The sequence below is a fragment of the Gambusia affinis genome, linkage group LG07 (assembly GCF_019740435.1).
Source record: "Gambusia affinis linkage group LG07, SWU_Gaff_1.0, whole genome shotgun sequence".
In the NCBI taxonomy this organism is placed as follows: domain Eukaryota; kingdom Metazoa; phylum Chordata; class Actinopteri; order Cyprinodontiformes; family Poeciliidae; genus Gambusia; species Gambusia affinis.
This window is the reverse complement of record NC_057874.1, coordinates 27962301-27984791: the sequence shown is the minus strand read 5'-3', so window position 1 is coordinate 27984791 and position 22491 is coordinate 27962301. Positions and strand designations below refer to the sequence as shown.

General features: G+C 37.0%; 1 protein-coding gene across 2 annotated transcripts; it reads right to left on the bottom strand.

Moving 5' to 3' along the window:
- Positions 1 to 541: 541 nt before the first annotated feature.
- dennd6aa (DENN/MADD domain containing 6Aa) lies at positions 542 to 22251 on the bottom strand. 2 transcript variants are annotated; one of them, XM_044121134.1, is made up of 19 exons: positions 21821 to 22251; positions 21276 to 21314; positions 20355 to 20397; positions 15757 to 15869; positions 14727 to 14807; positions 13947 to 14052; positions 12737 to 12816; positions 12212 to 12271; positions 12065 to 12120; positions 11271 to 11393; positions 11071 to 11166; positions 9750 to 9844; positions 9604 to 9669; positions 9458 to 9522; positions 7988 to 8077; positions 7754 to 7917; positions 7541 to 7643; positions 6317 to 6391; positions 542 to 5222 (listed from the first exon to the last, which is right to left on the bottom strand). In XM_044121134.1, exons 1-19 carry the CDS (start codon positions 22049 to 22051, stop codon positions 5091 to 5093), a joined length of 1818 nt encoding a protein of 605 aa, XP_043977069.1. In that variant the 5' UTR covers positions 22052 to 22251; the 3' UTR covers positions 542 to 5090. The 2 variants fall into 2 exon arrangements, with proteins under 2 accessions (XP_043977069.1, XP_043977070.1); XM_044121135.1 differs by having other exon boundaries at positions 9604 to 9666.
- Between the last annotated feature and the right edge of the window lie 240 nt (positions 22252 to 22491).

Below are 22491 nucleotides of genomic sequence, written 5' to 3'. Positions count from 1 at the left end.
CATTTTATTTTTGTTTTGCAGTTTAATTTTACAGTAAAAATTGATTTTTTCTTTGAGTTGCTCTGAAATTATATATTTTTTGCACTTTGTCCATTTAGAAAATAATTCACACATGCTAAAGTATTTTGTGGACAACTCTTTTTCTAACTTCAGTCCTAAGTTTTAACAAAATTCAACTACAAAAAGAAAAAACCACAAAACATATTAATTTCACCGGTTGGATGATATTCCAGAGTTAAATAAGTATTGGTATTGAATTGGTATCAAAATATGCAGTATCCCACACCTCTGCCGACTGTGTCGTTAGCATGAATGAAGTATAAAATAAATATTCTGAAAATATTTCTAAGAAATTCTCAACACTTCAATGCATATTATAAAAGCTGTTTTTTAGGGGATGTTGAGGCCAGAAGAGGAGCCAATTATTCTTAAATTGGCGAACTAATACACTGTTCCCCACAAGGGGGCGCCCATTCCCAATTTATTTTCTTCAGAAAGCCAGATAAAGAAAGTCGGGAAAGTAAATACCAGGAGTCGTTAATTATTCTGTTTAGTAAGACATATTTTAATAACAAAATATGGATTCTACATCCTTATACAGCCTGTTGGCTTTTCATTTCCTAAACATTTCATATGTACAAAACTCAATCTGCAGTGTTCGAGCCTCTAAATAAATTCAAGATTGTACGTTTTTCACAAATATCAAACTTTTGGAGTTTTTTTAAAATCGGCCAGTATGGGATTGTCTGACCATTAAGGCTCAAAAAAACCAAAACATTTTAAGTGTGAAATCAATTTAAAATAATGTTAAAAGGCCAAAAAATTACTGTGAAATGCAGATTTAGTTAAAACAGAGAAATTTTTAACAAAGAAATAAAAACCATTACAAAACAAACACCATCAGCACAAGACGACTTAATATCAACTTGTTTTTATTTGTTATTGCTGTTCATTGTTAGTTGTTCTAGGATGTTTATTATAACATGTCATACAGTCTGAAAATCTTGAATTTTGCAGCGGTTTTAAGCATCATTCCCATCCATGTAGCTGTAAGTACACTGCCAATAAAACTACAAGTGTTGCTTGGCGCTCAGGTTCTTTAATTGTTCAATAAGGACACTTGATTTTTCAATTTAACTGATGTAGTCAACAAAAAGCCTTAAAAACTAAACATATTAAGACAGTTTAGCATTTAAAAATATACACAGGTTGTGGTTATAGAGCTGAAACATGCAGCAATGATCATCTTCCCTTTATGCATCTGGTCAAAACCTTATTCTGGTACTTTTAGAAAAAAATGTGTCATTAAAGTGTTTTTAAAGGTATTTTGTTCATATTTACAAACTGAGAGGTTACTTTTCTAATTAGTTTGGTCTTTGGTTATATTCCCATTTTAAGGCAATATTTATCTCCACAAACATTCGTATTTCACGATTGCAACAAAATTTTTTCAACATCTTGACTCTTAATTATTCTCATAAAAGTTAACTGGTAAACTCAGGGGCCTTTTATTTTGTTAATTTAAAATTTCTGAAACTTTCCTTTATGCAGTAAATCATAAAAATAAAACAAAATGATCTTAAATTTGTGGTTTTAACTTAAAAATAATAAAAACAATTAAAATCTTTAATTTGATATAAAACAGCTGACAAAAGATTTTGACTCTGCTTGGAACATACCGATATATAAAATAAAAGTTTATTTTTCCATTATTTGTTTTTTGGCATAAAATGTCTTCTTCAACCGCTTAAAGTTTTACTGTCATTTTACTGTTCAATCCAGTTTACCAGGATTCTCTGCAGTTTTATTTTAACTGGGCTTCATAAAACGGACCCGGTTGACACCAAGAGGAGCTCCAAGCTGAACAGAATCAATTTTTAGGCTCATTATAAAAAAAAAAAAACATAAAGCAGAATTTTATCAGTTTGTGTTTCTCACCAAACGATCTCCTCGTTTGGTTTTAGATTTCTGATTTAATCTGGAATCTAGATTAATGATGGGAAAATGCTTCTGATGAGCATCTTCCCTTCAGAACGACATCCAGAAGACGTCAGTTTTACGTAACAACACATGGTACCGGACCTCTTCAGTGGCACGCAGGCAGGTCATTGATTTAATGGATTTAAAGAGCATCACACACCCAACAAAAGCAACAATGAGGTAAATAATTTGGAATTGTTTTGGATTTTCTGTGATTCACATAGTCAAAATTATACATACAGTCTCAAATATATAGGGAACCTTGTTATAATTGGCTAAATGTTTTTGTAGTGATTCACCAGCTTCTTTTAAAAATCATCTGATTTCTCTACAAATATTAGCTTAGCTTAATGTTAGCCTGTCGGGTTCTGTTTGGGATCTAGAAAGGTCAACTGAGTTCAAACATCTAGCTCAAGGGTTTGCAACCAGAGCCACATTTTGACCAACACCATTTTTAATAACTTTATCCAAAAATGCTGAAGAATTCAGCAATGTTTCAAAGGGGCAATATGATGTGTCTTCCAGGCTCATAGTGCCATTTTATAGTGCAATCAAGTAACTATGTTACCTTCACATGACAAAAAAATGCTCTATATATCAAATATGACTTAAAACAAAATTTACTTAAATTTTTTTACTGTAATTTAACGTTTTTAAATTGGGCCTCTGTCTCTTTAAAACTCTTGCTCTTTCTGAAACTCCACCTTCAGGAGGTCATCCCAACATGGCTCCTCTATTAACCCTTTAACAACGTACCAGCATTACACCGAGAAATAGCTCCTATAATGAGCTCAGCAGATGTTCCACCAGGTGTTTACTAATTGCTGCTGGCTAGTCTGAAGGAGCTTAGTGTGCCTTGAAAGTGGGGCTAGGTCCACACAGGTGTTTTGGACAGCTGAATGGTTGCCATGGAAATTAAATGATTTCTCAAACATGCGTGAAACAATCAAGGCAACACTCCAGATATGTTTTTGATGAGAAAATAACATTATATGATGCACAGCTCAAAACAGTCCCTTTAAAATGTAAAGGTAACTAAAAAATGCTAGCTTTAGCATTTTTTCCCCCAAAGTGAAAACACTTTGGGGAAATTTACACAAACGTTACTGGGAAACAACGAACAATATTTGAGCTTGTATGTAAAGATTTGACTTGGTGTGGACTAGAGAAAGTTCACAATTCAAATTTGTGCATCCTGTTTGTCATGAAGGCCATAAATGGACAAACGTCTTTTATGCAACACATCTGAAGCGGATATCGAAAGTTTAGCATTAAATAGTGGAAATAATGTCAGATATTGAATCAGAGCAGCTAGTGTTCATTTATGTTGACGTTATGCTTCGTTTCCAGGCAGTAATACAGGCCAGTGCGGTTTAGGACGGCATTTTGTCTGTTTCAGTGACAGCGACCCGTTTTACCGATCCAAACCGCTCAGTGAAATGAAGCATTGATCACCTGGTGTTTAAGGTTTTAATTACCTGTTGCTCATTTATCAAAGTAATATTAATAGATAAATTTTTACATAAGTCTGTATATTTATGTCTGAATTAATTTCACTGCTGGTTAGTCAAAAATATTCCACACCCTTATCAGCAGAAGAAAAAGGAAATCAGGAGCAAAAATGTAAATTTTAAATTAAGTGCATGATGATAAACTGCATCTTAATTTTCACATTAGCTAGTTTTCACATTCTGATGTTAAAATCTTGTACTCATAATATAATGAGCACATCTAAATATTTCTTATTTCTGTTTATGATTTTTTGCTATTATAACTTCATACCTCTTTTTTCTTCGATACACTGCAAAAATACAAAATCTTACCAAGTCCTTCTGCTGTAGTTTCTGGTGCAAATATCTTGGTTCACTTGAAATAAGACAAAACATTTAACCTTTTAATTTTTCAGGTTGTTTTACTAGTTCCACTCACAGATTATTACACTTAAAACATTCCCCCATGTAATAAGTGAAATAATCTGCCAGTGAAACCAGTACTTTTTAAAATAATGTTAAGGAATTATTAACTTAATGGAAGCTTCCATATCTTGCTGAAAAGTTACTTTTTTAAGTTAGTTTTATTTTTTAAGTGTAATAAAATACTTCAATCAAAATTTGACAAAAAAGATTTGGTGTTTTTGGAGTGTGGTCACCTGGTTCACTGCAAAAACACAAAATATTCTGGTACAGCTGAAATAAAACTAAACTAAATTACAAGTAACAAGATACAGGAGCTTGTATTGAGAAAATAGTTACATAAAATTGATGCTTATTTATCTTACAACATGGTATAATGTCTTATTACAAGTAAAATAATCTAGTGGAACCTCTACTTTTTAAAAATCGATTTTCAAGAATGAACTGCTGAAAATAAGTTCTCACATCTTGCTGAAAAGTTGCCTGTAAGTTAGTTTTGTCTTCTTATACATATTTGCACTAGAAATTGGACAAGAAAATTGTATTTTTGAGGTGTAAAATGTTGCTTCTTCAACACAGAGCTCAGTTAAAAATGGACACAAATTCAGGGTTCAGACAAGAACAAACAACATGCATGTTGCAGGATGTTCTTGCAGAGACGGTGAGTACCTAATGTCAGACTGGTAGTGGTGTCGTGGCTCCTGAGCGACGCTTCACAGCAGCAGGATGAGAGCAGGTTGCTGGTTCTGAATGCTGTTTGTGTTTCAATAAAGAACATTTCTGTGAAATATAAATATAATGCACTGCTTGGCTCTGCTCGGGTCAGTTTGTTTGCATAAGTCTGAGTGTGTGTGAGGGCATGCGAGTGAGTTGGGCACTTTCTTTAAAGAAAAAGAAAAAATGGATGAAAACTCTGAAGCCCGGTTCAAAAATAGGAACCGAAGATGTTCAGCAGTAAAAATGTTGAGTCAGTTTTCCTGTCCGCTGCTCAGCACAGGTTCAGGATTAGTAGTGGTCTATGTGAGGACGTGATCAGCTCTCCTTCATTTCCCAAACAAAACAAAACTCTTCATCTGGCAGCTCCAGGCCGGTCCAGACCACATGATTCCCAACGCCGTGTTTGAGCCGAGCAGGCCTCCAGCTGGGCCTGGGTCCCGCCAGCGGCTGGATCCGTTTTCAAGCCAAGGAGTGGATTTATCAGGATGTGGGCGGCTTGTGAAGGATGCCCTGCAGGTCCTCTGGCAAGGCCAGGATGACGGCGTCGATGTGGGCTCTGAGTTTGGACAGAGTCCCCGGCCGGACCGGGAGCTGCTCCCGCTCCGCCTGGCTCTGCAGCACAAAACATCAAAACTTTTCATTTCTACAGGTTTAAAAAGGGTTTAGAAATAAAATAAAAAAAAATTTTTTTCATACCATTTACGAATTTGATCAGTTTTTGTTTTTCGCTTCCTTTTCAAAAATGAAAAAAAGTTTCAAATTATAGAAAACATTTTTCTTTCTCTGATGAGTTTTAGAACGAAGCTGTGAGAATTTCTAATTACGAGAATTGAGTCATAATATTATCAGAATAACGACAATTTTACCCACTACGCCTGTCACAATAAGCAATAAATAAATTAGGCACAAGATAAATTAAAATGAGCTCAATAGTTTTTGTTTGTATGATTATTGTTTTTCTCTATTTCTACCAAAATCCGGATGATAAAACTCTTCAGTCTGGTGCTTTGACCTTAACTAGTCCTTTTTTGAAGGACAATTTTGTTTACAGGGACTTCATAATTAATTGTTTTATTGTTTCTGTTTTTTGGATATTTAAAATGTTATCTCGCTCCAGAGTTAAATCTTCACTAGAATTTAAAGTTTATCGATCTGTGAGAAAATGTTCTTGCATTATCCTGCTGCTACCATTAACTTCATTACTTGAAAACGGTGTTAAAACAACAATATTGTCATTTATTGCAATCACTTTTGGGACAATGTGTTATTGTGACAGGCTTACTTATGTAGCAGCAGCAGCTTAATGCAATTTTAAACAAAAAATTCCTGCTACTGATAATAATTTGATGCTGAGTTGAAATATTAAGTATTTCTACTAAGTATTATCTGCAAAACTTTCACCAAAGAGTAATGTCACAAGTTGCTCAACATTACTCGTATAAATATTCATTTTTTCCTCATAAAAATGATCACTAATATCACTTTGTTCTCATATCATTTGAACTTTGCTGTACAACTTTATTCTTTATTTATAAAATCTAAGAGCTCTAGCATCAAATGCTAAGAAAAGAGAAAACTCCCACTACAGCAACAGATGCCATCTAAAGCCCTCCACACCGAAGCAATGCAATGACCACTTGTTGCTGTACTTTCCAGACTGTTGATCGCTCCTGAATATGATCCGTAGAACTGGAGTTTGTGCTCACCAGTTTGTCTTTGAGCTTCAGAACCAGATCAACCACCTCCACCTCTGTGTGCTTCTGGACCCGCTGCTGAAGGTCCTGCAGACAGAAACAAAAGTTACTCATTCCTAAACCTAAAAAAAAAGTCAAACTCTCAGCAGGTTCAAAGAAATATTTTAATTTTACCAATAAAAGTCTTTTAATGTCAATGCGATATCTGTTAACAATAGTACATTTTAACCCCTTAATATCTGAATATATATTTGTACAACAAAATTATTATTGGTGTTTGTTCTGTCAATCAGATAAATTAATAGATAAATTAATTAGAAATAATTAGTGTGAATACTGCACCTGTTACTACTGTGTATTTAGGTATGATGCCGATTAGATCCACCAGGCACTTAAGGAATGAAACAAACTTTTAAATTTTATTGAGTTTGAAATCGAGTTAAAAAACGTGTTTTTAAACAACTATTGTTTTTTCATCATTACGGTGTTTTAAATACAGCTGAAAGATCCCTTATTAATTATTTGTTTAATCGTTTATATATTAGTTTTATAACCTAAAGTAATCTTTTGATCCAAAGTTGCATCACATGCAGAGATTTTACCATTTCTACAAAGAAATGGTAAATTTTCATGTCATGAAAAATCTTCATAACCGAAATTAGAAATACATTTAGAAATTTGGTCACATCTCTATTTTAATATAGCACAGAAGAAATTAACCTATTTGGATGTTGCAGAATTTAGACCAGGGCTGAAATTATGTTCTAATTTTTCAGTAAATTCAAAGCGGCGTGCCTATCCACGTTTAGTTCACAGTCCTATTTCAGGATATGAAATATTTTTACACACAAACACATCAAATATAACCAAGTTATGCTATGAAATTCCATTCCACAAATGCAGAAGTGGTAAAATAGACAAACGGGGAGGTAAAAACCGATTCTAGCGGTAAAATCTGGATCCAAACAAGCTGAATGTCAGCAACTCGCTGCTGAATTTGGTAACTCCATGTCAAGTTTTCATTGAGTTTTGGGGTGTAAAGGGAGACGCCTCCTCTCCAGCTGAGGAGAGTCAGCAGCGACCCTCTCATTTTTATAACAGCGCCCCCGGTGGCTGGATGAATGAACGTGTTGTTGAAGTTGGCCACATTTCCCCAGTTACTTTTTCTGGTTTATGGTTTTTCCTCGTGTTGTTCTGGAGTTTCACACCAACCATTAATCTGATCGTCTCGCTCACCTCCTCACATAGAGCCTCGAGGTGGAGAGCCTCCAGTTTCTGAGTCATCTCTCTTTTCCTGCTCCGGAACCAGCCGTCAAAGTTGGGAGACTTTAGAAAATGCCTAAAAATAAAAATCACAGGAGTTCACGCCGACTCAGAGGCTTACATCACAATGTTTCTGTAAGCATTTACATTTACAGAGCTACAGCTTTACTACACAGCAGCTGGCACCTGTAGAGGCCTATCCAGTCTCCTTTCAGCCTGGAGGTGAGCTGCGGTCCTGCTTTCTCCAGGGTCTTCATGAAGTCAGGCTGGACAAAAGGCCGGAGCTGAGGCGGACTCTTCCAGGGACTGATGGACTTCTGCAGAGGCATGAGGCTGGCCACGTATCGCTCCTGCAACGACCAACTCGGCGTTTAACCCCTGCTGTGTGTTTTCATGATGGATAAAATGGACGGCATTTACCAGCGGAATGATGAAGCTCTGAGTCAGCTCTAAAAAGTATCGTCGAAGAATCGCATTTTGAGCCGCCGATGGTCTCTTCTGTTGGACGCCCTGACAAAGGGAAGCAGACGGGTTCAAACCGTTAATCCTTCAGGAGTTTACTGAACATTTTCCAGAGGCTGCCAGGATGAAAATCCACTTTCAGGACATGAAAATGAGCAAATTAGATTTAAAGTTAGATTTTCTCCTTCAGCTGAGAAAGAAACTCCTTTATTATCCATGAAATGATCCGACTTTTAAAATATATTCCCTTGTTCTTACACAATTTTAAAAAGATTAAAGCTATTTGATCAAGCAGTAATTGTCAATTTAACATTAAAATATTAGTGGGAGTGCACAGATTTTATTTTTATGTTTTATATTATCAGGTGTCATAAGCAGAAACATTTAAACATTTTCAACTACTGAACATAAATTTACCAAAACTTTTGGTAAATTCATAAATTAACAAAAATAAAGGCTTGAAAATGTCAATATGTGTGGAATTGATAGATTTATTTCTATAAATATGATTGTTTTGTTAGCCAAGGGTCGGATTGACACCGTCCCAAACATCATCAGACCAATTAGCAGAGGTGGGTAAAAAATGTTACTGAAGTAAAAGAAGTACTAAAACATATTTTTACTCAAGTAAAAGTAAAAAGTAGCCGTCAAAAAATTACTCTGAAGTAAGAATAAAACAATACTGTAACTTGTATTTGGTAAAAAATCTGTTCAAGTTCTGAATAACTGATTAAATTATCAATCATTTAATATTTAAAAATTACAGACGAACCAAAATGTTAAATTAAAATTTTGGCATTTCAAGGACCAAAATGATCATTTTAAAAGTAAAAAAATAAAAAAGAATTTAAAATTTTTTTTTCCAATTCAGTTTCTTTCAATTAAAAAAAATCCTGTGAAACTGTAACAGGAACCTGTAACCTGTGTCTCTGGTGGATTTCTGGTTAAAACATTTTGGTTTTTCACTCAGTGAAAAACAAAAAATCCAGAAATTTTACTCAAGAGTAGAAATACTTTTTAATTAAATTACTCAAGTAAAAGTAAAAAATACAGTGCAGTAAAAAATAATCCTTATTTTTCAAAGAAGTTACTGCAGTAAATGTAACTAGTTACTGCCCACCTCTGCCAATTAGAGAGACCGACTAACGAGGCAGTCGTGTTTTTGCTGCAAGGCAACAACCCTCGTGTTGCTTCATGCTCGTTTACCCCTCAGCCAACAACCTGAAGCTGCAGCAATTATCCAAGAAGAAACTATCCAACATAAATCTTCATGTCTTTGCTTCTGTCAGACAGAAGACAGACGATGTGTTCAAGAACTCCAGGAGATAAGAGATCTGATCTGCAGATGTTTTACGACTCCTTCAGCCCAGGTTGCTTTAAAAACATGCAGCAACACGCGCCAGGCAACCAGGAGAGGCGGGCTGCTACCTTCTGGAGCTGCCTGATGATTTCTTCATCTTTGTTGAGATACGGCTTGTAGGCCGTGTACACACCTGTGATGAAAACACACTGAGATCAGTTTACTGAGGCCGGAATGAGATCAGCTGGCAGCTCCAACGATGAAGAGTCTTTACCAGGTTTGGAGTCCAAAGTTTTCAGGTTTTTAAGTTTCTTCACCTTCATTTGCTTGGCCACTTCTCCTGGGAGAAACAAACATGTAAACCAGAGGGGAGGATTCATCATAAATCACAGGTATAATGTGGAATATAACTCAGCTCACCTGCTTGCTTCATGTCTCCGATGCGGATGATGTGCGGCCAGTGCTGCAGAGTCTTTGCAAAGAAGGGATTGGTCACTCCCAGAATGACGGACGGCCTGCAGGTTCAGAGGTCAGCAATTAATTCACGGTTATTCATTTTACTTTTCTGTATTTGATGAAGTTAAATCTTTGTTAAAATGCAAACCAGGTTCAGAAAACTAAAAATGGCTGCCTGTACTTCCTGTTACACCGAATGTTTCGTCTCTTACTGAACTTTATCATCGTTTTTGACATTTTCTGCTTCAGTTTTTCTAATTAAAACAGTTTTCTAATTGAAACACATCTGATTCCAGTTTTTAAATGGTGCTAAAACGTGTGAAGTTCAGTGAGACTTCAGGTCCAAACTACTGACGAACCAACTGGTTTTTCCTGAAATGACGGATAATCTGCAGAGTAAATACATAATGTTTCTGTTTCAGCTGTGAACTGAATAACAGAGCTAGAAACCCGCCTATTGTCAGTTTTGTGTGGGGAAACATGTTTTGTTAAAAATGCTGATTTTTTTCCCACAGCGTCTTATTGAATTAATTGGCTGTTATAGCTAATCAATTATTTATGTAAACTTCAGCAGCATTATTTAATAGTCTTATGAATATTTAAGATGTTTGTGCGCATTAGTTGTGTACAAGATATCGACCGTTAAGCTAAAGGCAGCAGGTAGAAACGTGCATGTTGTCATTTCAGTTTGTAAAAACTTAAATATTTAGCGGTTTTTTAATTAACTTTCCCCTCCACTATGTGCCAGAGTAGCATGTAATGTTTCTGTCTGACTGCATTGAACTGAAGCAGGAGTCAGCCTGTCATGATAACAAAATTTGCTGCACGATAAATAATTCCAGAAGTTACTGAGATAAACTATAATGTTGTTTTTTAGACTATTTTCAAGTAATATAATGATGATGAGATCAACAAATTTTAAGTTCTAATGAACAATTAACACTGGAGCTGGAAGGCATTCTGAATATCCAAAATAAATGAACAATAGAAATAAGAAATGAAATTAATTACAAAGATTTTGTGGATGAAATTATTCTTCAAAAAAAAGGGCCAGACTGAAACTTTCATTATCCAGCTTTTGGTAGAAAGAGAAAAACAATAATTAAATTACTGCAAATGGAAATGATTGAGTTTGTCTTAATTTATCAGAGCGATTAATAGATTTATTGGTTATTGGGACAGGTCTAGTCATGAGAGAAGTAACTGAAAATCCCTGCTGTGATTCGTTCTCCTGTATTTTCAGAGTTTTAACAGCAACAGGCGAGTTCGGCTCATTTTTACTCACGGAGCCTGCGTCCGGGTCGTGTACTCCTTAAACTCGCTGTCATGGATGGTGAAGTACGGCCTGAAGTCGCTGCAGTAACGCAGCGGAGACACACAGCTGCAGAGAAACAGAGAGAGAGAGAGGACGGGTTCATCTCAGTAAATCTGTCCATCCTGCTGCAGCACGTCGCCTCCAGGCGAGCCAGAAACGTCCCGACTCACCTGACCAACGCCAGCACGGTTTCTGACGACTCAGCGGGCGACGGCGCCATGACGACCAGGGCCTCCCCAAGCAACACCAACTCCCAAAGCATCTGGATGTGGAAGAAGACCGGGTAGAAGCACCTGGACGGAAAAACCGTTTTATCAGACACCTGGTACAAAACAGGGCTGAAAATGTGACATCGACAGGATGATTTTAGTTCACAAATTTATCTCTTCCTGAAGAAAGACGAGTCTGACAGCTACAGAAAATACTTTTTAATCTGATTAGGCTTGTTTAGTTAGGCTAAGGCTGTCGCAGTAACCAATAAAGTAACCAGAGAAATAAATTAAACAACCAGGAATCAGATGTATTGTACAAATTTTGCTTTTTTATTTTGCTTTTACTGAGGGATAAATCAGCTAAATTACTGTATGCAAATTAATTTACATACAGAAACCAGAGAACCATCTGACCTTTTCATATCCAGTAATCAAAAGAACACTTTCCAGAAAACATTTCAACTAAAATGAAAACTTTTTAACACGGTTTGGCTGAACAGAACCAGTCTCACCTGAACAGAACCAGTCTCACCTGAACAGAACCAGTCTCACCTGAACAGAACCAGTCTCAACTGAACAGAACCAGTCTCACCTGAACAGAACCAGTCTCACCTGAACAGAACCAGTCTCACCTGAACAGAACCAGTCTCACCTGAACAGAACCAGTCTCACCTGAACAGAACCAGTCTCACCTGAACAGAACCAGTCTCACCTGAACAGAACCAGTCTCACCTGAACAGAACCAGTCTCACCTGAACAAGTCCACTTCATGGATCGTCGGGAGAATGATTGAAACCAAACTGTCACCCTGAAAGCAGAAATCCCTTTTCAGCTCAATGTGTGAAACAAAATGAGTAAAATCAGGCGCTGAGACGTGAATCCTCTCTGGGACTGTTCACCTGGGCTGACTGGACCAACTGGGAGGTTCCTGGTTTATCGTAACAGGTTGGGATGCGAACCTGCAGCACGTAGAAAAGTAAATATAAAAACTAAGGTCTGACCCATTTTCTGCAAAAATAAAACACTGATGCATGGAACTAAATTACAACAAATCCATAAATAAAGTCATTTCAAACATTTTTATTGGCCAAGTTAAATAAATTTACTACTTTTGCACTGAAACTAAGCTCCTATAATGAGCTCAGCAGATGTTTGCTAATTGCTGATGGCTAGTCTGAAGGACCCAGGTGTTTTGCACAGCTGAATGGTTGCCATGGAGATTAAAATATTTCTCAAACGTCCATGAGAGAATCAAGGCAAACCTTGAGGTATGTTTTTGATGAGGGAATAACATTATAACATGAAGAAAACCTCAAAAAGGTCTATTTTACATTACACTGTCCCATCTACACCTTTTACAATCCTGGTTCGGTCTAAATCAAAACAAAAGCTTATTTCTTCCCATCAGGCTTGCGTGGGACTACCTTGATGACGACGCCCATGATCGGCAGAGTCAGGACTCGTCCAGGATGCGGCGTCGGCCAGCGGTCGATGTCGTTACAAGCTACCAAACACAGAAAAAACAAAAGATTCAACAAAACGAAGGGATCCACACTGGAACCTTCTCTGTTCTGCCACAGTTAGCTAAGCAGACGGTAAAATCTGAGTGTTGCTAGCAGTCAGTGTGTTATGAACATTTCTGATTACATTATGAGTCAGAAAACATTTTCTGATCCAGATGAAATTCTTCAGACTAAAGAGAAACTGTTGTTAAATTATAAAGACTGGTGGAATCAGCTAACTCACTCTCACTCTTTGGTTACCTAGCAACGCATTCATTCTTTGGTTGCCTAGCAACGACCTGTTGAGTAACTTGCCCAGCAGCAGTTTAATGTTTTGCCACCATGACTCATAACTGTTTAAAACAACAAAAAAAAACTGTGTGGAGTGAAAACTGTAGATTAAACATGACAGTTTGGTGGCATTTTAAATATTTAAAACAGAAACAAAACTGATCAATAATTTTCAATATCGAATGATATGAAATGCTTATATTGTGATAAGTTTTTCAGCCATGTTGTCCAGCTCTATTAGTGAGTTAAAATGGCTTTGTCAAAGTCCAGAACAATTTTGCCTTTATTCTGGACACACTGCACATATTACACATATTTACAATAATTGTAACAAAGTACAACTGAGTTGGCAAATGTCCAAACAGCAGAGGATGGCCAGAAGCAGCTATTTTAATAAAACAGTTCTGCTGAAATGGAAAATAAAATTATTGAATGTTTTCCCAGTGACTGGGTAGACGACCCGTTTTCAGAAAAGATTTTTATTTTGACCTGAAAATGATGAAATCCTAAGCTGATCTTCATCAAACTCAAGATGCTTTTCTGAGAAGAATGGCAACAATTTAAGTCTTTAAATGTGCAAACCTGGTAAAGACCTCAGACAGCACAGACAACAAGTAAATGCTTAGTCCTGTCACAATAAGAAATAAATCAATTAATCATATGAAAAATTAAAACAAACTCAATAATTTTCATTTCCATGATTCATTGTTTTTCTGTTTTCCCTCCTTCTACCAAAAACTGGATGATAAAAGTCTCCAGTCTGGCGCTTTGGCCTCAACTTTTTCATGCTTTGACTATACCATGAGCTGACAGAGATGAAGATAGAGACGTTGAGACTGACCGGCCTCCAGGCACGGCTCCTGTTTCTCAAAGTACTCCGGAGCCATGATCTTCAGCAGCGAGTGGAAGAAGGTCACATACGGCAGCTTACTGATCAGAACCAGAGACTGAAATAAACACAAAAAAATTCAACGACAGACAAACGTCAGGAGTTATTCTGCAAGGCTGGTTTCACAACCACTGATAAACGATAAGGAACATCACACTGTTCTGGGAAATGACGACTAACTCATTTTTTATCTAAAAGATGCCAGAAAATAATTTATGTTTCCAATAATTTGCTTCATATAATCAAAAAGAGAGGAAACAACAAACCAAGTTGGCCTTCGAAGTTGTTAAATCATTACAAAATAACCAAATACACAACAACTGCTTCATGGAAAAACTAGGATGCAAGTTTCCTTTTTAATGTGGCTGAACCAACTTTAATGAATGATTTCATTTTCTATTTCCACAACCAGCCATTTCAGGTTCTTCTCTAAGTCAACACAAAACAAACAAACAAAAAAACACTTCCTGCTCACCTGAAATCATTCAAAGAATTTAAATGTGGGAATTTAACATTTCCCCAACTGCTGAATCTACACAGTGTCTTATCTGAACTTAGAGGCAGCTGAATGACGACTAGAAAATCAAAGTAACTGCAACAGAATGACATGTTGCCTGATTATTAAAAACATGAGATTACAGTGAATTTATCGACACAAGTCGATGGAGACGAATGAATTCAGAGTTACAGCTGAGGTTTTTAGTCAGAGCAGAGCTGCAGATCTCCACTGACCTTCTGGAAGTATCCTCTCTTCAGGGATTTGTCTCGAACCTGACGGAAATACACATAGCCGTAGTAATGGCCTTGTTCCCGCTGCAACACAGAGACAAAGGCATACACAGCTGCATGACAACGAAATAAACAGAAACAGAAGATAGCCGGAGAGAGATGGATGGAGAGAGAGAGGAATAGATATCTTGAGAGAGATCACTATAGAGAAATATCTGGAGAGGTTGCTACAGAGAGAGAAATAGCTAGAGAAAGAGAGGTGGCTAATGAATTAGCTAGAGAGATACATAGAGGCAGATAATTTATTAATCGCCTAAATTAAGGTCCCTAGAAGCCCAAAAAGTGCAATAAAAAGAGCAACAGTCGACATAAAATTTGTATTTTATACAAATACAAATGGGTGCATTGCATTGCACCGGGGGAAACAGTGCACTGCACCGGGGGAAACAGTGCACTGCACTGAAAGATGGGTTTGTAGTCATTTCAGAGGTCACAAAGCCGGGATCACGGACCAAGTTTACCTTGGCACAGATCGTCTCCTTTCACTCAGACTGAACACAGGCTGACCTGAATGGATATTTACATCAACCTCCTGTGAGGAATTATGTTTCTTTTCTAACAGCTTCTGTGTCAGATTTGGAGAAATCTGGGAGAAGGGAAGGGAGTCTTAAAAACAACCAGGGACAACAGTATGTTACCGAGATATATTTGTGAATAAACGGAGCTCAAACTCAGTAATATTTTTATATTTCCTGTTAGTTTAACATCTTTTAATACCAAAACACGGTGGACCGCCTCGACTCCCCGACCACCACAGAAAACTTTGCAGTACTATAAGAAACAGAAAGCAGTTTATAAGCTCATTTCTTTAGCCAAGTGTTGGGTAACCTAAATATCTCCTGATCCTCTCAGTTCTGCAGAGACGTTAGCCTCTCACTGTAGCTGCCTCTCTGCCCCATGAAGGGGCAACAGAAGGGATTAGCTGCTGTTAACAATAATAATGCGGCCTAATGTATTCCTTAAGGCTCCAAACCTTCAGGCAGGGCGGCGCGTCTCGATCCGTGTTTTCCAGGAAACACCCAAGGGACGACTTCCTGTTGGATCCCTGTCGAAAGCGGAAGCAGAACTGCGTGTCGCCAAGGCAACCTAGAAACACAACACAAAACGCTGTTTCAAATACTGCATTAGGTTAAAAAGGCTAAAGGCAGGGATACAAGTCAGACACAAGAGTTTTGTCTACTGACATTTCCCCTTACAATCAATTTATCATTTCACAATATTCACATCAGACATGTTTGTTCATAAAACCTCATTAAAAATACAGTTTTGTAAAGAAGTTCCACACTATTTACCAGCAGCGCCGCCTCCATGTATTCCCACAGTACACCTCACCGCTGTCTTCCCACCACACTACAGGTCATGAACCAGCCTCACTCGTTCCCTACTCAGTTCCTCTCTTCGCAGTCTATCCTAGGATTTTTCTGATTTTTACACCAAGGATAGTTTAAATTTTTACTGAAGCTGTAATTGTCCCACATAAAAAAATAGCTAAATGTCAGTTTGGCTCCTTCTTTGCTAGCTACAGACCACATTCAGGAATAAAAATCCTGTTTTTTATGTAATAGTTTATTTTTCTGAAAAAATTGATTCTTTGGATTTTCAACAACTATCAGCCAGAATCAAAATAACAGAAAAACTTAAAGGGCCAGTATGTGTTTTCCAGGCACACAGTGCCATTTTATAGCATAAGAAAGTAACCATGTTACCTTCCGTTGTTATAAAAAGGCTACATATATCAAATATAGCTTTAAAAAATGTATTTCCTAATTTAATTTAAATTGGGCCTGTCTCTTTAAAACTCCTGCTCTTTCTGAAACTCCGCCTTCAGGAAGTCATGCCAACCTGGCTCCTCTATTAACCCTTTAACAACGTTTTTACCAGGGCTGCTCTGAGAAGTGGCTCCTATAATGAGCTCAACAGCTGAGCAGCTCCATTAGCAGTTTGCTAATTGGTGCTGGCTAGTCTGAAGGAGCCCAGTGGGGGAATTGCCTGGGAGGGCTAAGAAGATCTGAAGCTTGGAAACTGCAACTCTGAGGAGGAGCTACGCGTTGAAGGCGGGGCTAGGTCCACCCAGGCGTTTAGCACAGCTGAACGGTTGCAATGATGTAAAGCTAAAATAAATCTATTTTACATACCACTGCTGCTTTAAAAATAATCTGTTTGTGCAATACCAGCTTCACCCTTTGATTCAAATTATCTGTATAAGTTACGTTTTTATGACTTTTTGATACATAAAACCTGATGGGACATTAACTGAAATCATTAAATCTCATAGAAACACTTTCCTACTTATACTTCAGTCACGTTAATTTATAAATAATCTGGTTCTCATGCCTAGAATGTCTTCATTTGCAGTTTATACATGATTAATTTAATTTGGCATCGCCTTGAAGACGATTCTGAAACACTAATAGCTCCAAAATGCACATTCCTATTGTGCATTACAGAAGATATTTGAGTGATAATTTTACAAAGCCACTCTTTAGTTTTGGAAAAAAAGACAAAACTTCTCCTTTTTTGCCTTCAGTCACCTTTGCGTATCAAATCTAGTTATTCAAGCCAGAAATATTCATTTGTTTAGATGCATTTGTGAATTCTAGAGCGTCTTCCTGGTGTTCCAGGTTCTGGACACAAACAGGAAGAGGAAAAGGGAAATCAGGAAGCGCACAGTCATTGAACGGCATTTAACCTCAACCTGATCTTTGCACCCTCCCAGTCACCTCCTGGCGGATGGAGTGGGTAAAAGAAGATAAAATTAAAGTCTGAATTAAAGTTTTAAGATATTGACGTCCTGACGGATTTTCGCAGCACGGAGAAATAAACAATCAGCTCCTAGAAGACGCCATGATGTCATGCTGCGTTCAAGAACATACATCCTGAATGTGCTCAGCTGTCTTTTCTCGCTATAAAACATTTAAAGATTTAAATTAAATTTCTGTAATTCTAATCACAGTTAAATTTAAAGAAATAAATCTTTAAAGAAATTGATTCCCCCAATTGATTATGTCAGCTTTTGGAAGCTTTTGTGCCTCCATTCCTCCTGCTGGCGCCTACGTTAGTCAACAAAATGGCGGCAGCAAAAGCTGAGAGAAAACATCAGAGTCAGACGGCTGTTCAACAACAATTTTAAAAAAGTATCCATTACAACACAGTCGATGTACACATAATCATAATACTTTGACTTTTTAGAATTCTGCACAAAAAATTGACCTAAGTATGAAAAAAATAAAACTAGTATTCAAATACAAACTAAACTAAAACTAAGCCATACTTAACCAATAAGCAAAGCAAAGTACTTCTGTTTCTCTGACTGGTTGGATCAAATCGCTGTAGACGATCTCATGATCTCCATCATAATCACTGAGAAACACTCGACCTCTGTTGAATTGGGTCAGTCACTTTAAACGGAGCTGAATAATTATGCACTTATTTTATGTTAAATATTTGGACTTAATAGTCATTTTGTATTAATCATTTTTTACTTTGACATTAAAGAATTTGTAAAAAAAAAAGTCACATTTTGGTGATCAGTATTGATTTGTAAAAGCAATAAAAAAAGAAGGGAGAACATCTTTTTACAGGCATTGTTCATGCTGGAAGTGAAAGATCAGCCTGGTTAGCTGATTGTGTTGATGCTGGTTGGTTGAGGAAGCAAAACACAAGTTTACCAGAAGTCATTAGCCTTCATTCATCAAAATTCAATCCGAGTACCACATCTCGTCAGAAAAGATCTGTGTTGTGTCAGACAATCAATTAAAATTTGATTTTCATGCGTCTCAGATTAAACCTTCCTTTTCCTGATTTAAACATCCTTAAAACCCATCATTTTATTTTCAGTCCGATGAGCTGAGAAGTAAAACAAAACTCCAACCACATTTCAGAATCCGTTTCCCTTTTCAGAAAGCCAACTAAATGCCAACTGATGTCAAGATTTGAATGTGAATTATGTGAAACATGGAAAAACCAAGATGCAGGTCTGGAGTTTAAAGTCTCTTTGCTTCTAGAGGACGCCTGCAGGACGGTTTCTAAATGTCTGAAAGCATTTTGTCCTCATCCCATCACTGGATTGAAGGCTGAGAGTTCCTCATCTTCAACACCTGCTGACTCACAGAGAACAAAAACACACCTGAGGCCAAACTCTCACTGCATTCACACGTAACTCAGCTGCAGCTTTACTTTGTCTGTGAGCGGTTTCAGGAACTGATCCACTTGGGTTTGCATTTACTCTGAACTGGGTGAAGCATTTTTAAAAAGGTCACTGACTCTGTGAACACTGTAAACACTGACATTTGGTAACACGCTGTTTGTTCTCCAGCACAGAGCTGCTGCATACGCCGACAGTCAGTTACACACAGGTGGACTCTGTTTACTAGCTACTGATTTCAGCACTTCCATTAAAAATATGCACAAAACTTTAATATTCCATTAATAACGAAAATAAAATTATTTCTATGCATTTTAACTCAATTAAAAAAAAAAAAAATCACACATGAAGAAGGTTGTTCTTACGATAAGTTATTATAAACCAACATCCTCCAACTAAACCACTTCCTGTCTTCTTCTTTGTCGTCCTTTCCACCAGTAGTAACGTCCGATTGTTGATCATGTGACTCGTGAAAGTGTTTCCACTGCAGTTTTGTGAAATAAACCAATTAAGAAAAAGGGGACAAAATCTCATCCTATCAAAAAACGTTTTATCAATAAATGAGTTTGTTTGAAATTGGTGTGTTTAAATTAAGCCAATTTATTTTTAAAATGTCAAATTGTGCAATAATAAGGTGGATGGAAACACAGCTGGTGAAAACGGGTTGAAAACTACGCATCAAGATTCTTCCACTATTATAAATCACCACTTAAAAAACATACGGGTTCAGCCAATGAAATTAGAAGAGTGTGAACAAACTCAACATTGAATGTCAATCAGTTCAGAAAGTGAAACTCATTATAGATTTATTCTACAGATTTAAATAGCTTAAACTATTTAAATAACTTGAACTATTTCAATAGAATCATCAAGTTTTTATTTTTTTATGATTCTGATTCACAGAGAATGAAACCACAGATTCAATGTCTCATAAAACTGGGATATTATGGAAAAGTCCTAGCATATTCATAGAAAATTGCGTGGAAGGAAAAAGTGCACCAGCAACAAGAATACCCGCAGCACTGATGGGACTGTTAAGCTGAGAATCTGAGTGAGCTTCACCAGGACTGGACTGAGTCAGAACCTCTAGAGCCACTGTGCTCAGACGGACCATGGCCTTCCTGACCCAGAATCATTAAATCTACTACTTGAAATGTTTCCCTCTTTGTGGTGAATCTAGACAAGAGCTTAACTTTCTGAAATGAGGGACAGAAAATGTTATTATTATATCAAATTCACATTTTTCAACATAAAAATATGTGAGCTCAACTGGTTTTATTCCCAGCTTGTCAGACTGTTCATGTTCATAAATTACATTTTAATAATTGTGATCAAGCATATTCCTAGTTAGAATCTAACTCCTGTTAAACAACAGCACTTAGCATGAATTAGTCTTTCGATAATATTTCATCTTCTAGGAAGCTCACCTGAGTTGGAGTCTGGGAAGGAAAGGTAGCAGATGCTTGTTTTCTGAAAGAAACAGATTTATCTCATTAACTCACTGCATCAACACCAAAGATGAGATTGTTCTTCTTTCCTCTGCATCTTTCTCATCCCACTAGCTTTGTACAGAAACTGCATTTCTTCTTTGCTTTGAGTTTGTTTCAAAATGTTCAAGTGTCATATTCTAAGTTGGATTTATGTCTGGACTTTGACTAGGCCATTCTAACACATGAATATGTTTTGTTTTGCTTTCAGGCTGTATGTTTACCCCAGTTTTAAATGTTCTGCAGCCTCTGACAAATTTTCCCTTGGGCCCTCAGAAAAAAGATTTAAATTAAATTACACACATGAACTACCGTGACTTTTCAAGCAGGTTCGCTGTTGAAAGTTTTTCCACAACTACAAAACTATGTTGGAATATAAAACCATAAAATCACAGGAAGATAAGTTGAACTTTGTGGTTGTAATGCAACCAAACGGTCAGGAGGTGGAAATAATTGCATATGACCAAATATTGCACAAACTTTCATCGTTGTGCTCATAATATTTTGTGATATCTACAGTGATAATGACAGAAGTGACATTAAAAATATTTACAACTTCTTTGTTGTTATTTATTAGGCAGCCACAAATACTTCTCCAAAAAACATACCAATTTTACAGAACTTCAATTTCGTAAATATGTTGTGTTTTTCTTACTAAACAACACATAGCAACTCTATTTAATCACCTTTTCAGTTTATTGATATTTGTTGATGCTCTAATGAAAAATCCCCATAATATTTATTGTTTCTGTTTTATTTTTTTGACCACAATAAAGATAAACAATATGAAAAGTGTCTACCCCTTGTGCTATTGATAAACCGTGATTTGGCTGCAGCCTGGTCCAATGAAGTTTGACTCACCTCTTTCTCTGACAGTTTGGAATGATGAGGGTAAATTACCTGGAAGAAGAATAAACAATAAAACAGGAGTTCATCAGTTTTCACCTTTTAACTAAACATAATTTAAAGCAGGATCTTGTCTCTGGAGTGGAAAAACAACAACAGAGTAAAAACAACGTCTCTACCTTTTTCCCTCACTGTCTGAAGTCAAATCAGACCAAACTTTTCTTGTTTCTGGTCAGTTTGAATGAACAAAACTATTTTCATCTGCCAAATGCTACAATAATGATAAAATGTATTTTCCCTGTTACTGGACAAATGTTTTGAACAAGTCTAACTTTACGAATGCTGACACTTCAACAGAAACTTAAATAAAAACCATTTCAAGTATTTTTACTAAAAATGTTCTCTTAGTTTAGTATATTTTTGGAGAAACTTCTTGCTGTAAAAAAAACTTGCAGCTAAATCTGAATGAATAAGAAATTTGTTTTGGCATTACTTTCCAGGACATAGCCTGAGCCTCCGGCAGCTGCTAACTAAAACATTCACTGCCTAGTTGTTTTTACCTCCACCGCCTGGCCCAGCTCCAGGTCGAAGCCGACCACACAGATACAGTGCAGCCAGGAGGAAAAGCGGTCCCACGGCAGGAGGAAAGCCTCCTCCGGCTCTCCGTCGCCCCCCGTCCCCGGTGGAAGGGTTATCTCTTCGGCCGGGGAGATGCTGCTAGCGTCCTGGTCGTCCAGGTCCTCCGGCTCTTCAACCTGCTCCCCTACCTCCTCCGGCCCCTGCAGAGCCATGACCACGACCCGACACAGACGTCCAGGTGCTCCAAGGACTGTTAACGATCTGATAAATTAAGTTTTTCTACCCAGACTCCTGTTGGAGGACAACAGAAAACCGCAAAACAGAACAAAACAGAAACCAGAGACTTAGCTAGCATTTAGCATAAGCAGCTGGGCCAATACGTAACAACGTCCTGTCGTTGCACCTCGTGACGTAATGACGCATAATAGTGGCAGTTATGTATTTATTCCAAGTCTCTAGTTTAAAAATACAGCTATCAATATTATTGAATAGTACATCTATTTCAGGAACTTTTTCACTAAGGGAAACACGTCATATAGATTAAATGCACACAGATGGATGTTTGAAAGGCTTTATTTCTGTTAATTATGATTTTCCGCTTTCAGTGGAAACATGACTATATTACGTCAGACCATTACAAACAGTTAACTAA

Bases quoted from the DNA above. Each gene is read 5' to 3' on its own strand.
- dennd6aa (XM_044121134.1), bottom strand. From the start codon at position 22,051: ATGGCTCTGCAGGGGCCGGAGGAGGTAGGGGAGCAGGTTGAAGAGCCG. The intron at 20,398-21,275 runs GTGAGTCAAACT...TGTTTCTTTCAG, and splicing joins CCAAACTGTCAGAGAAAGAG to AAAACAAGCATCTGCTACCT. The intron at 12,817-13,946 runs GTCAGTCTCAAC...TGTGTTTGGTAG, and splicing joins GGAGCCGTGCCTGGAGGCCG to CTTGTAACGACATCGACCGC.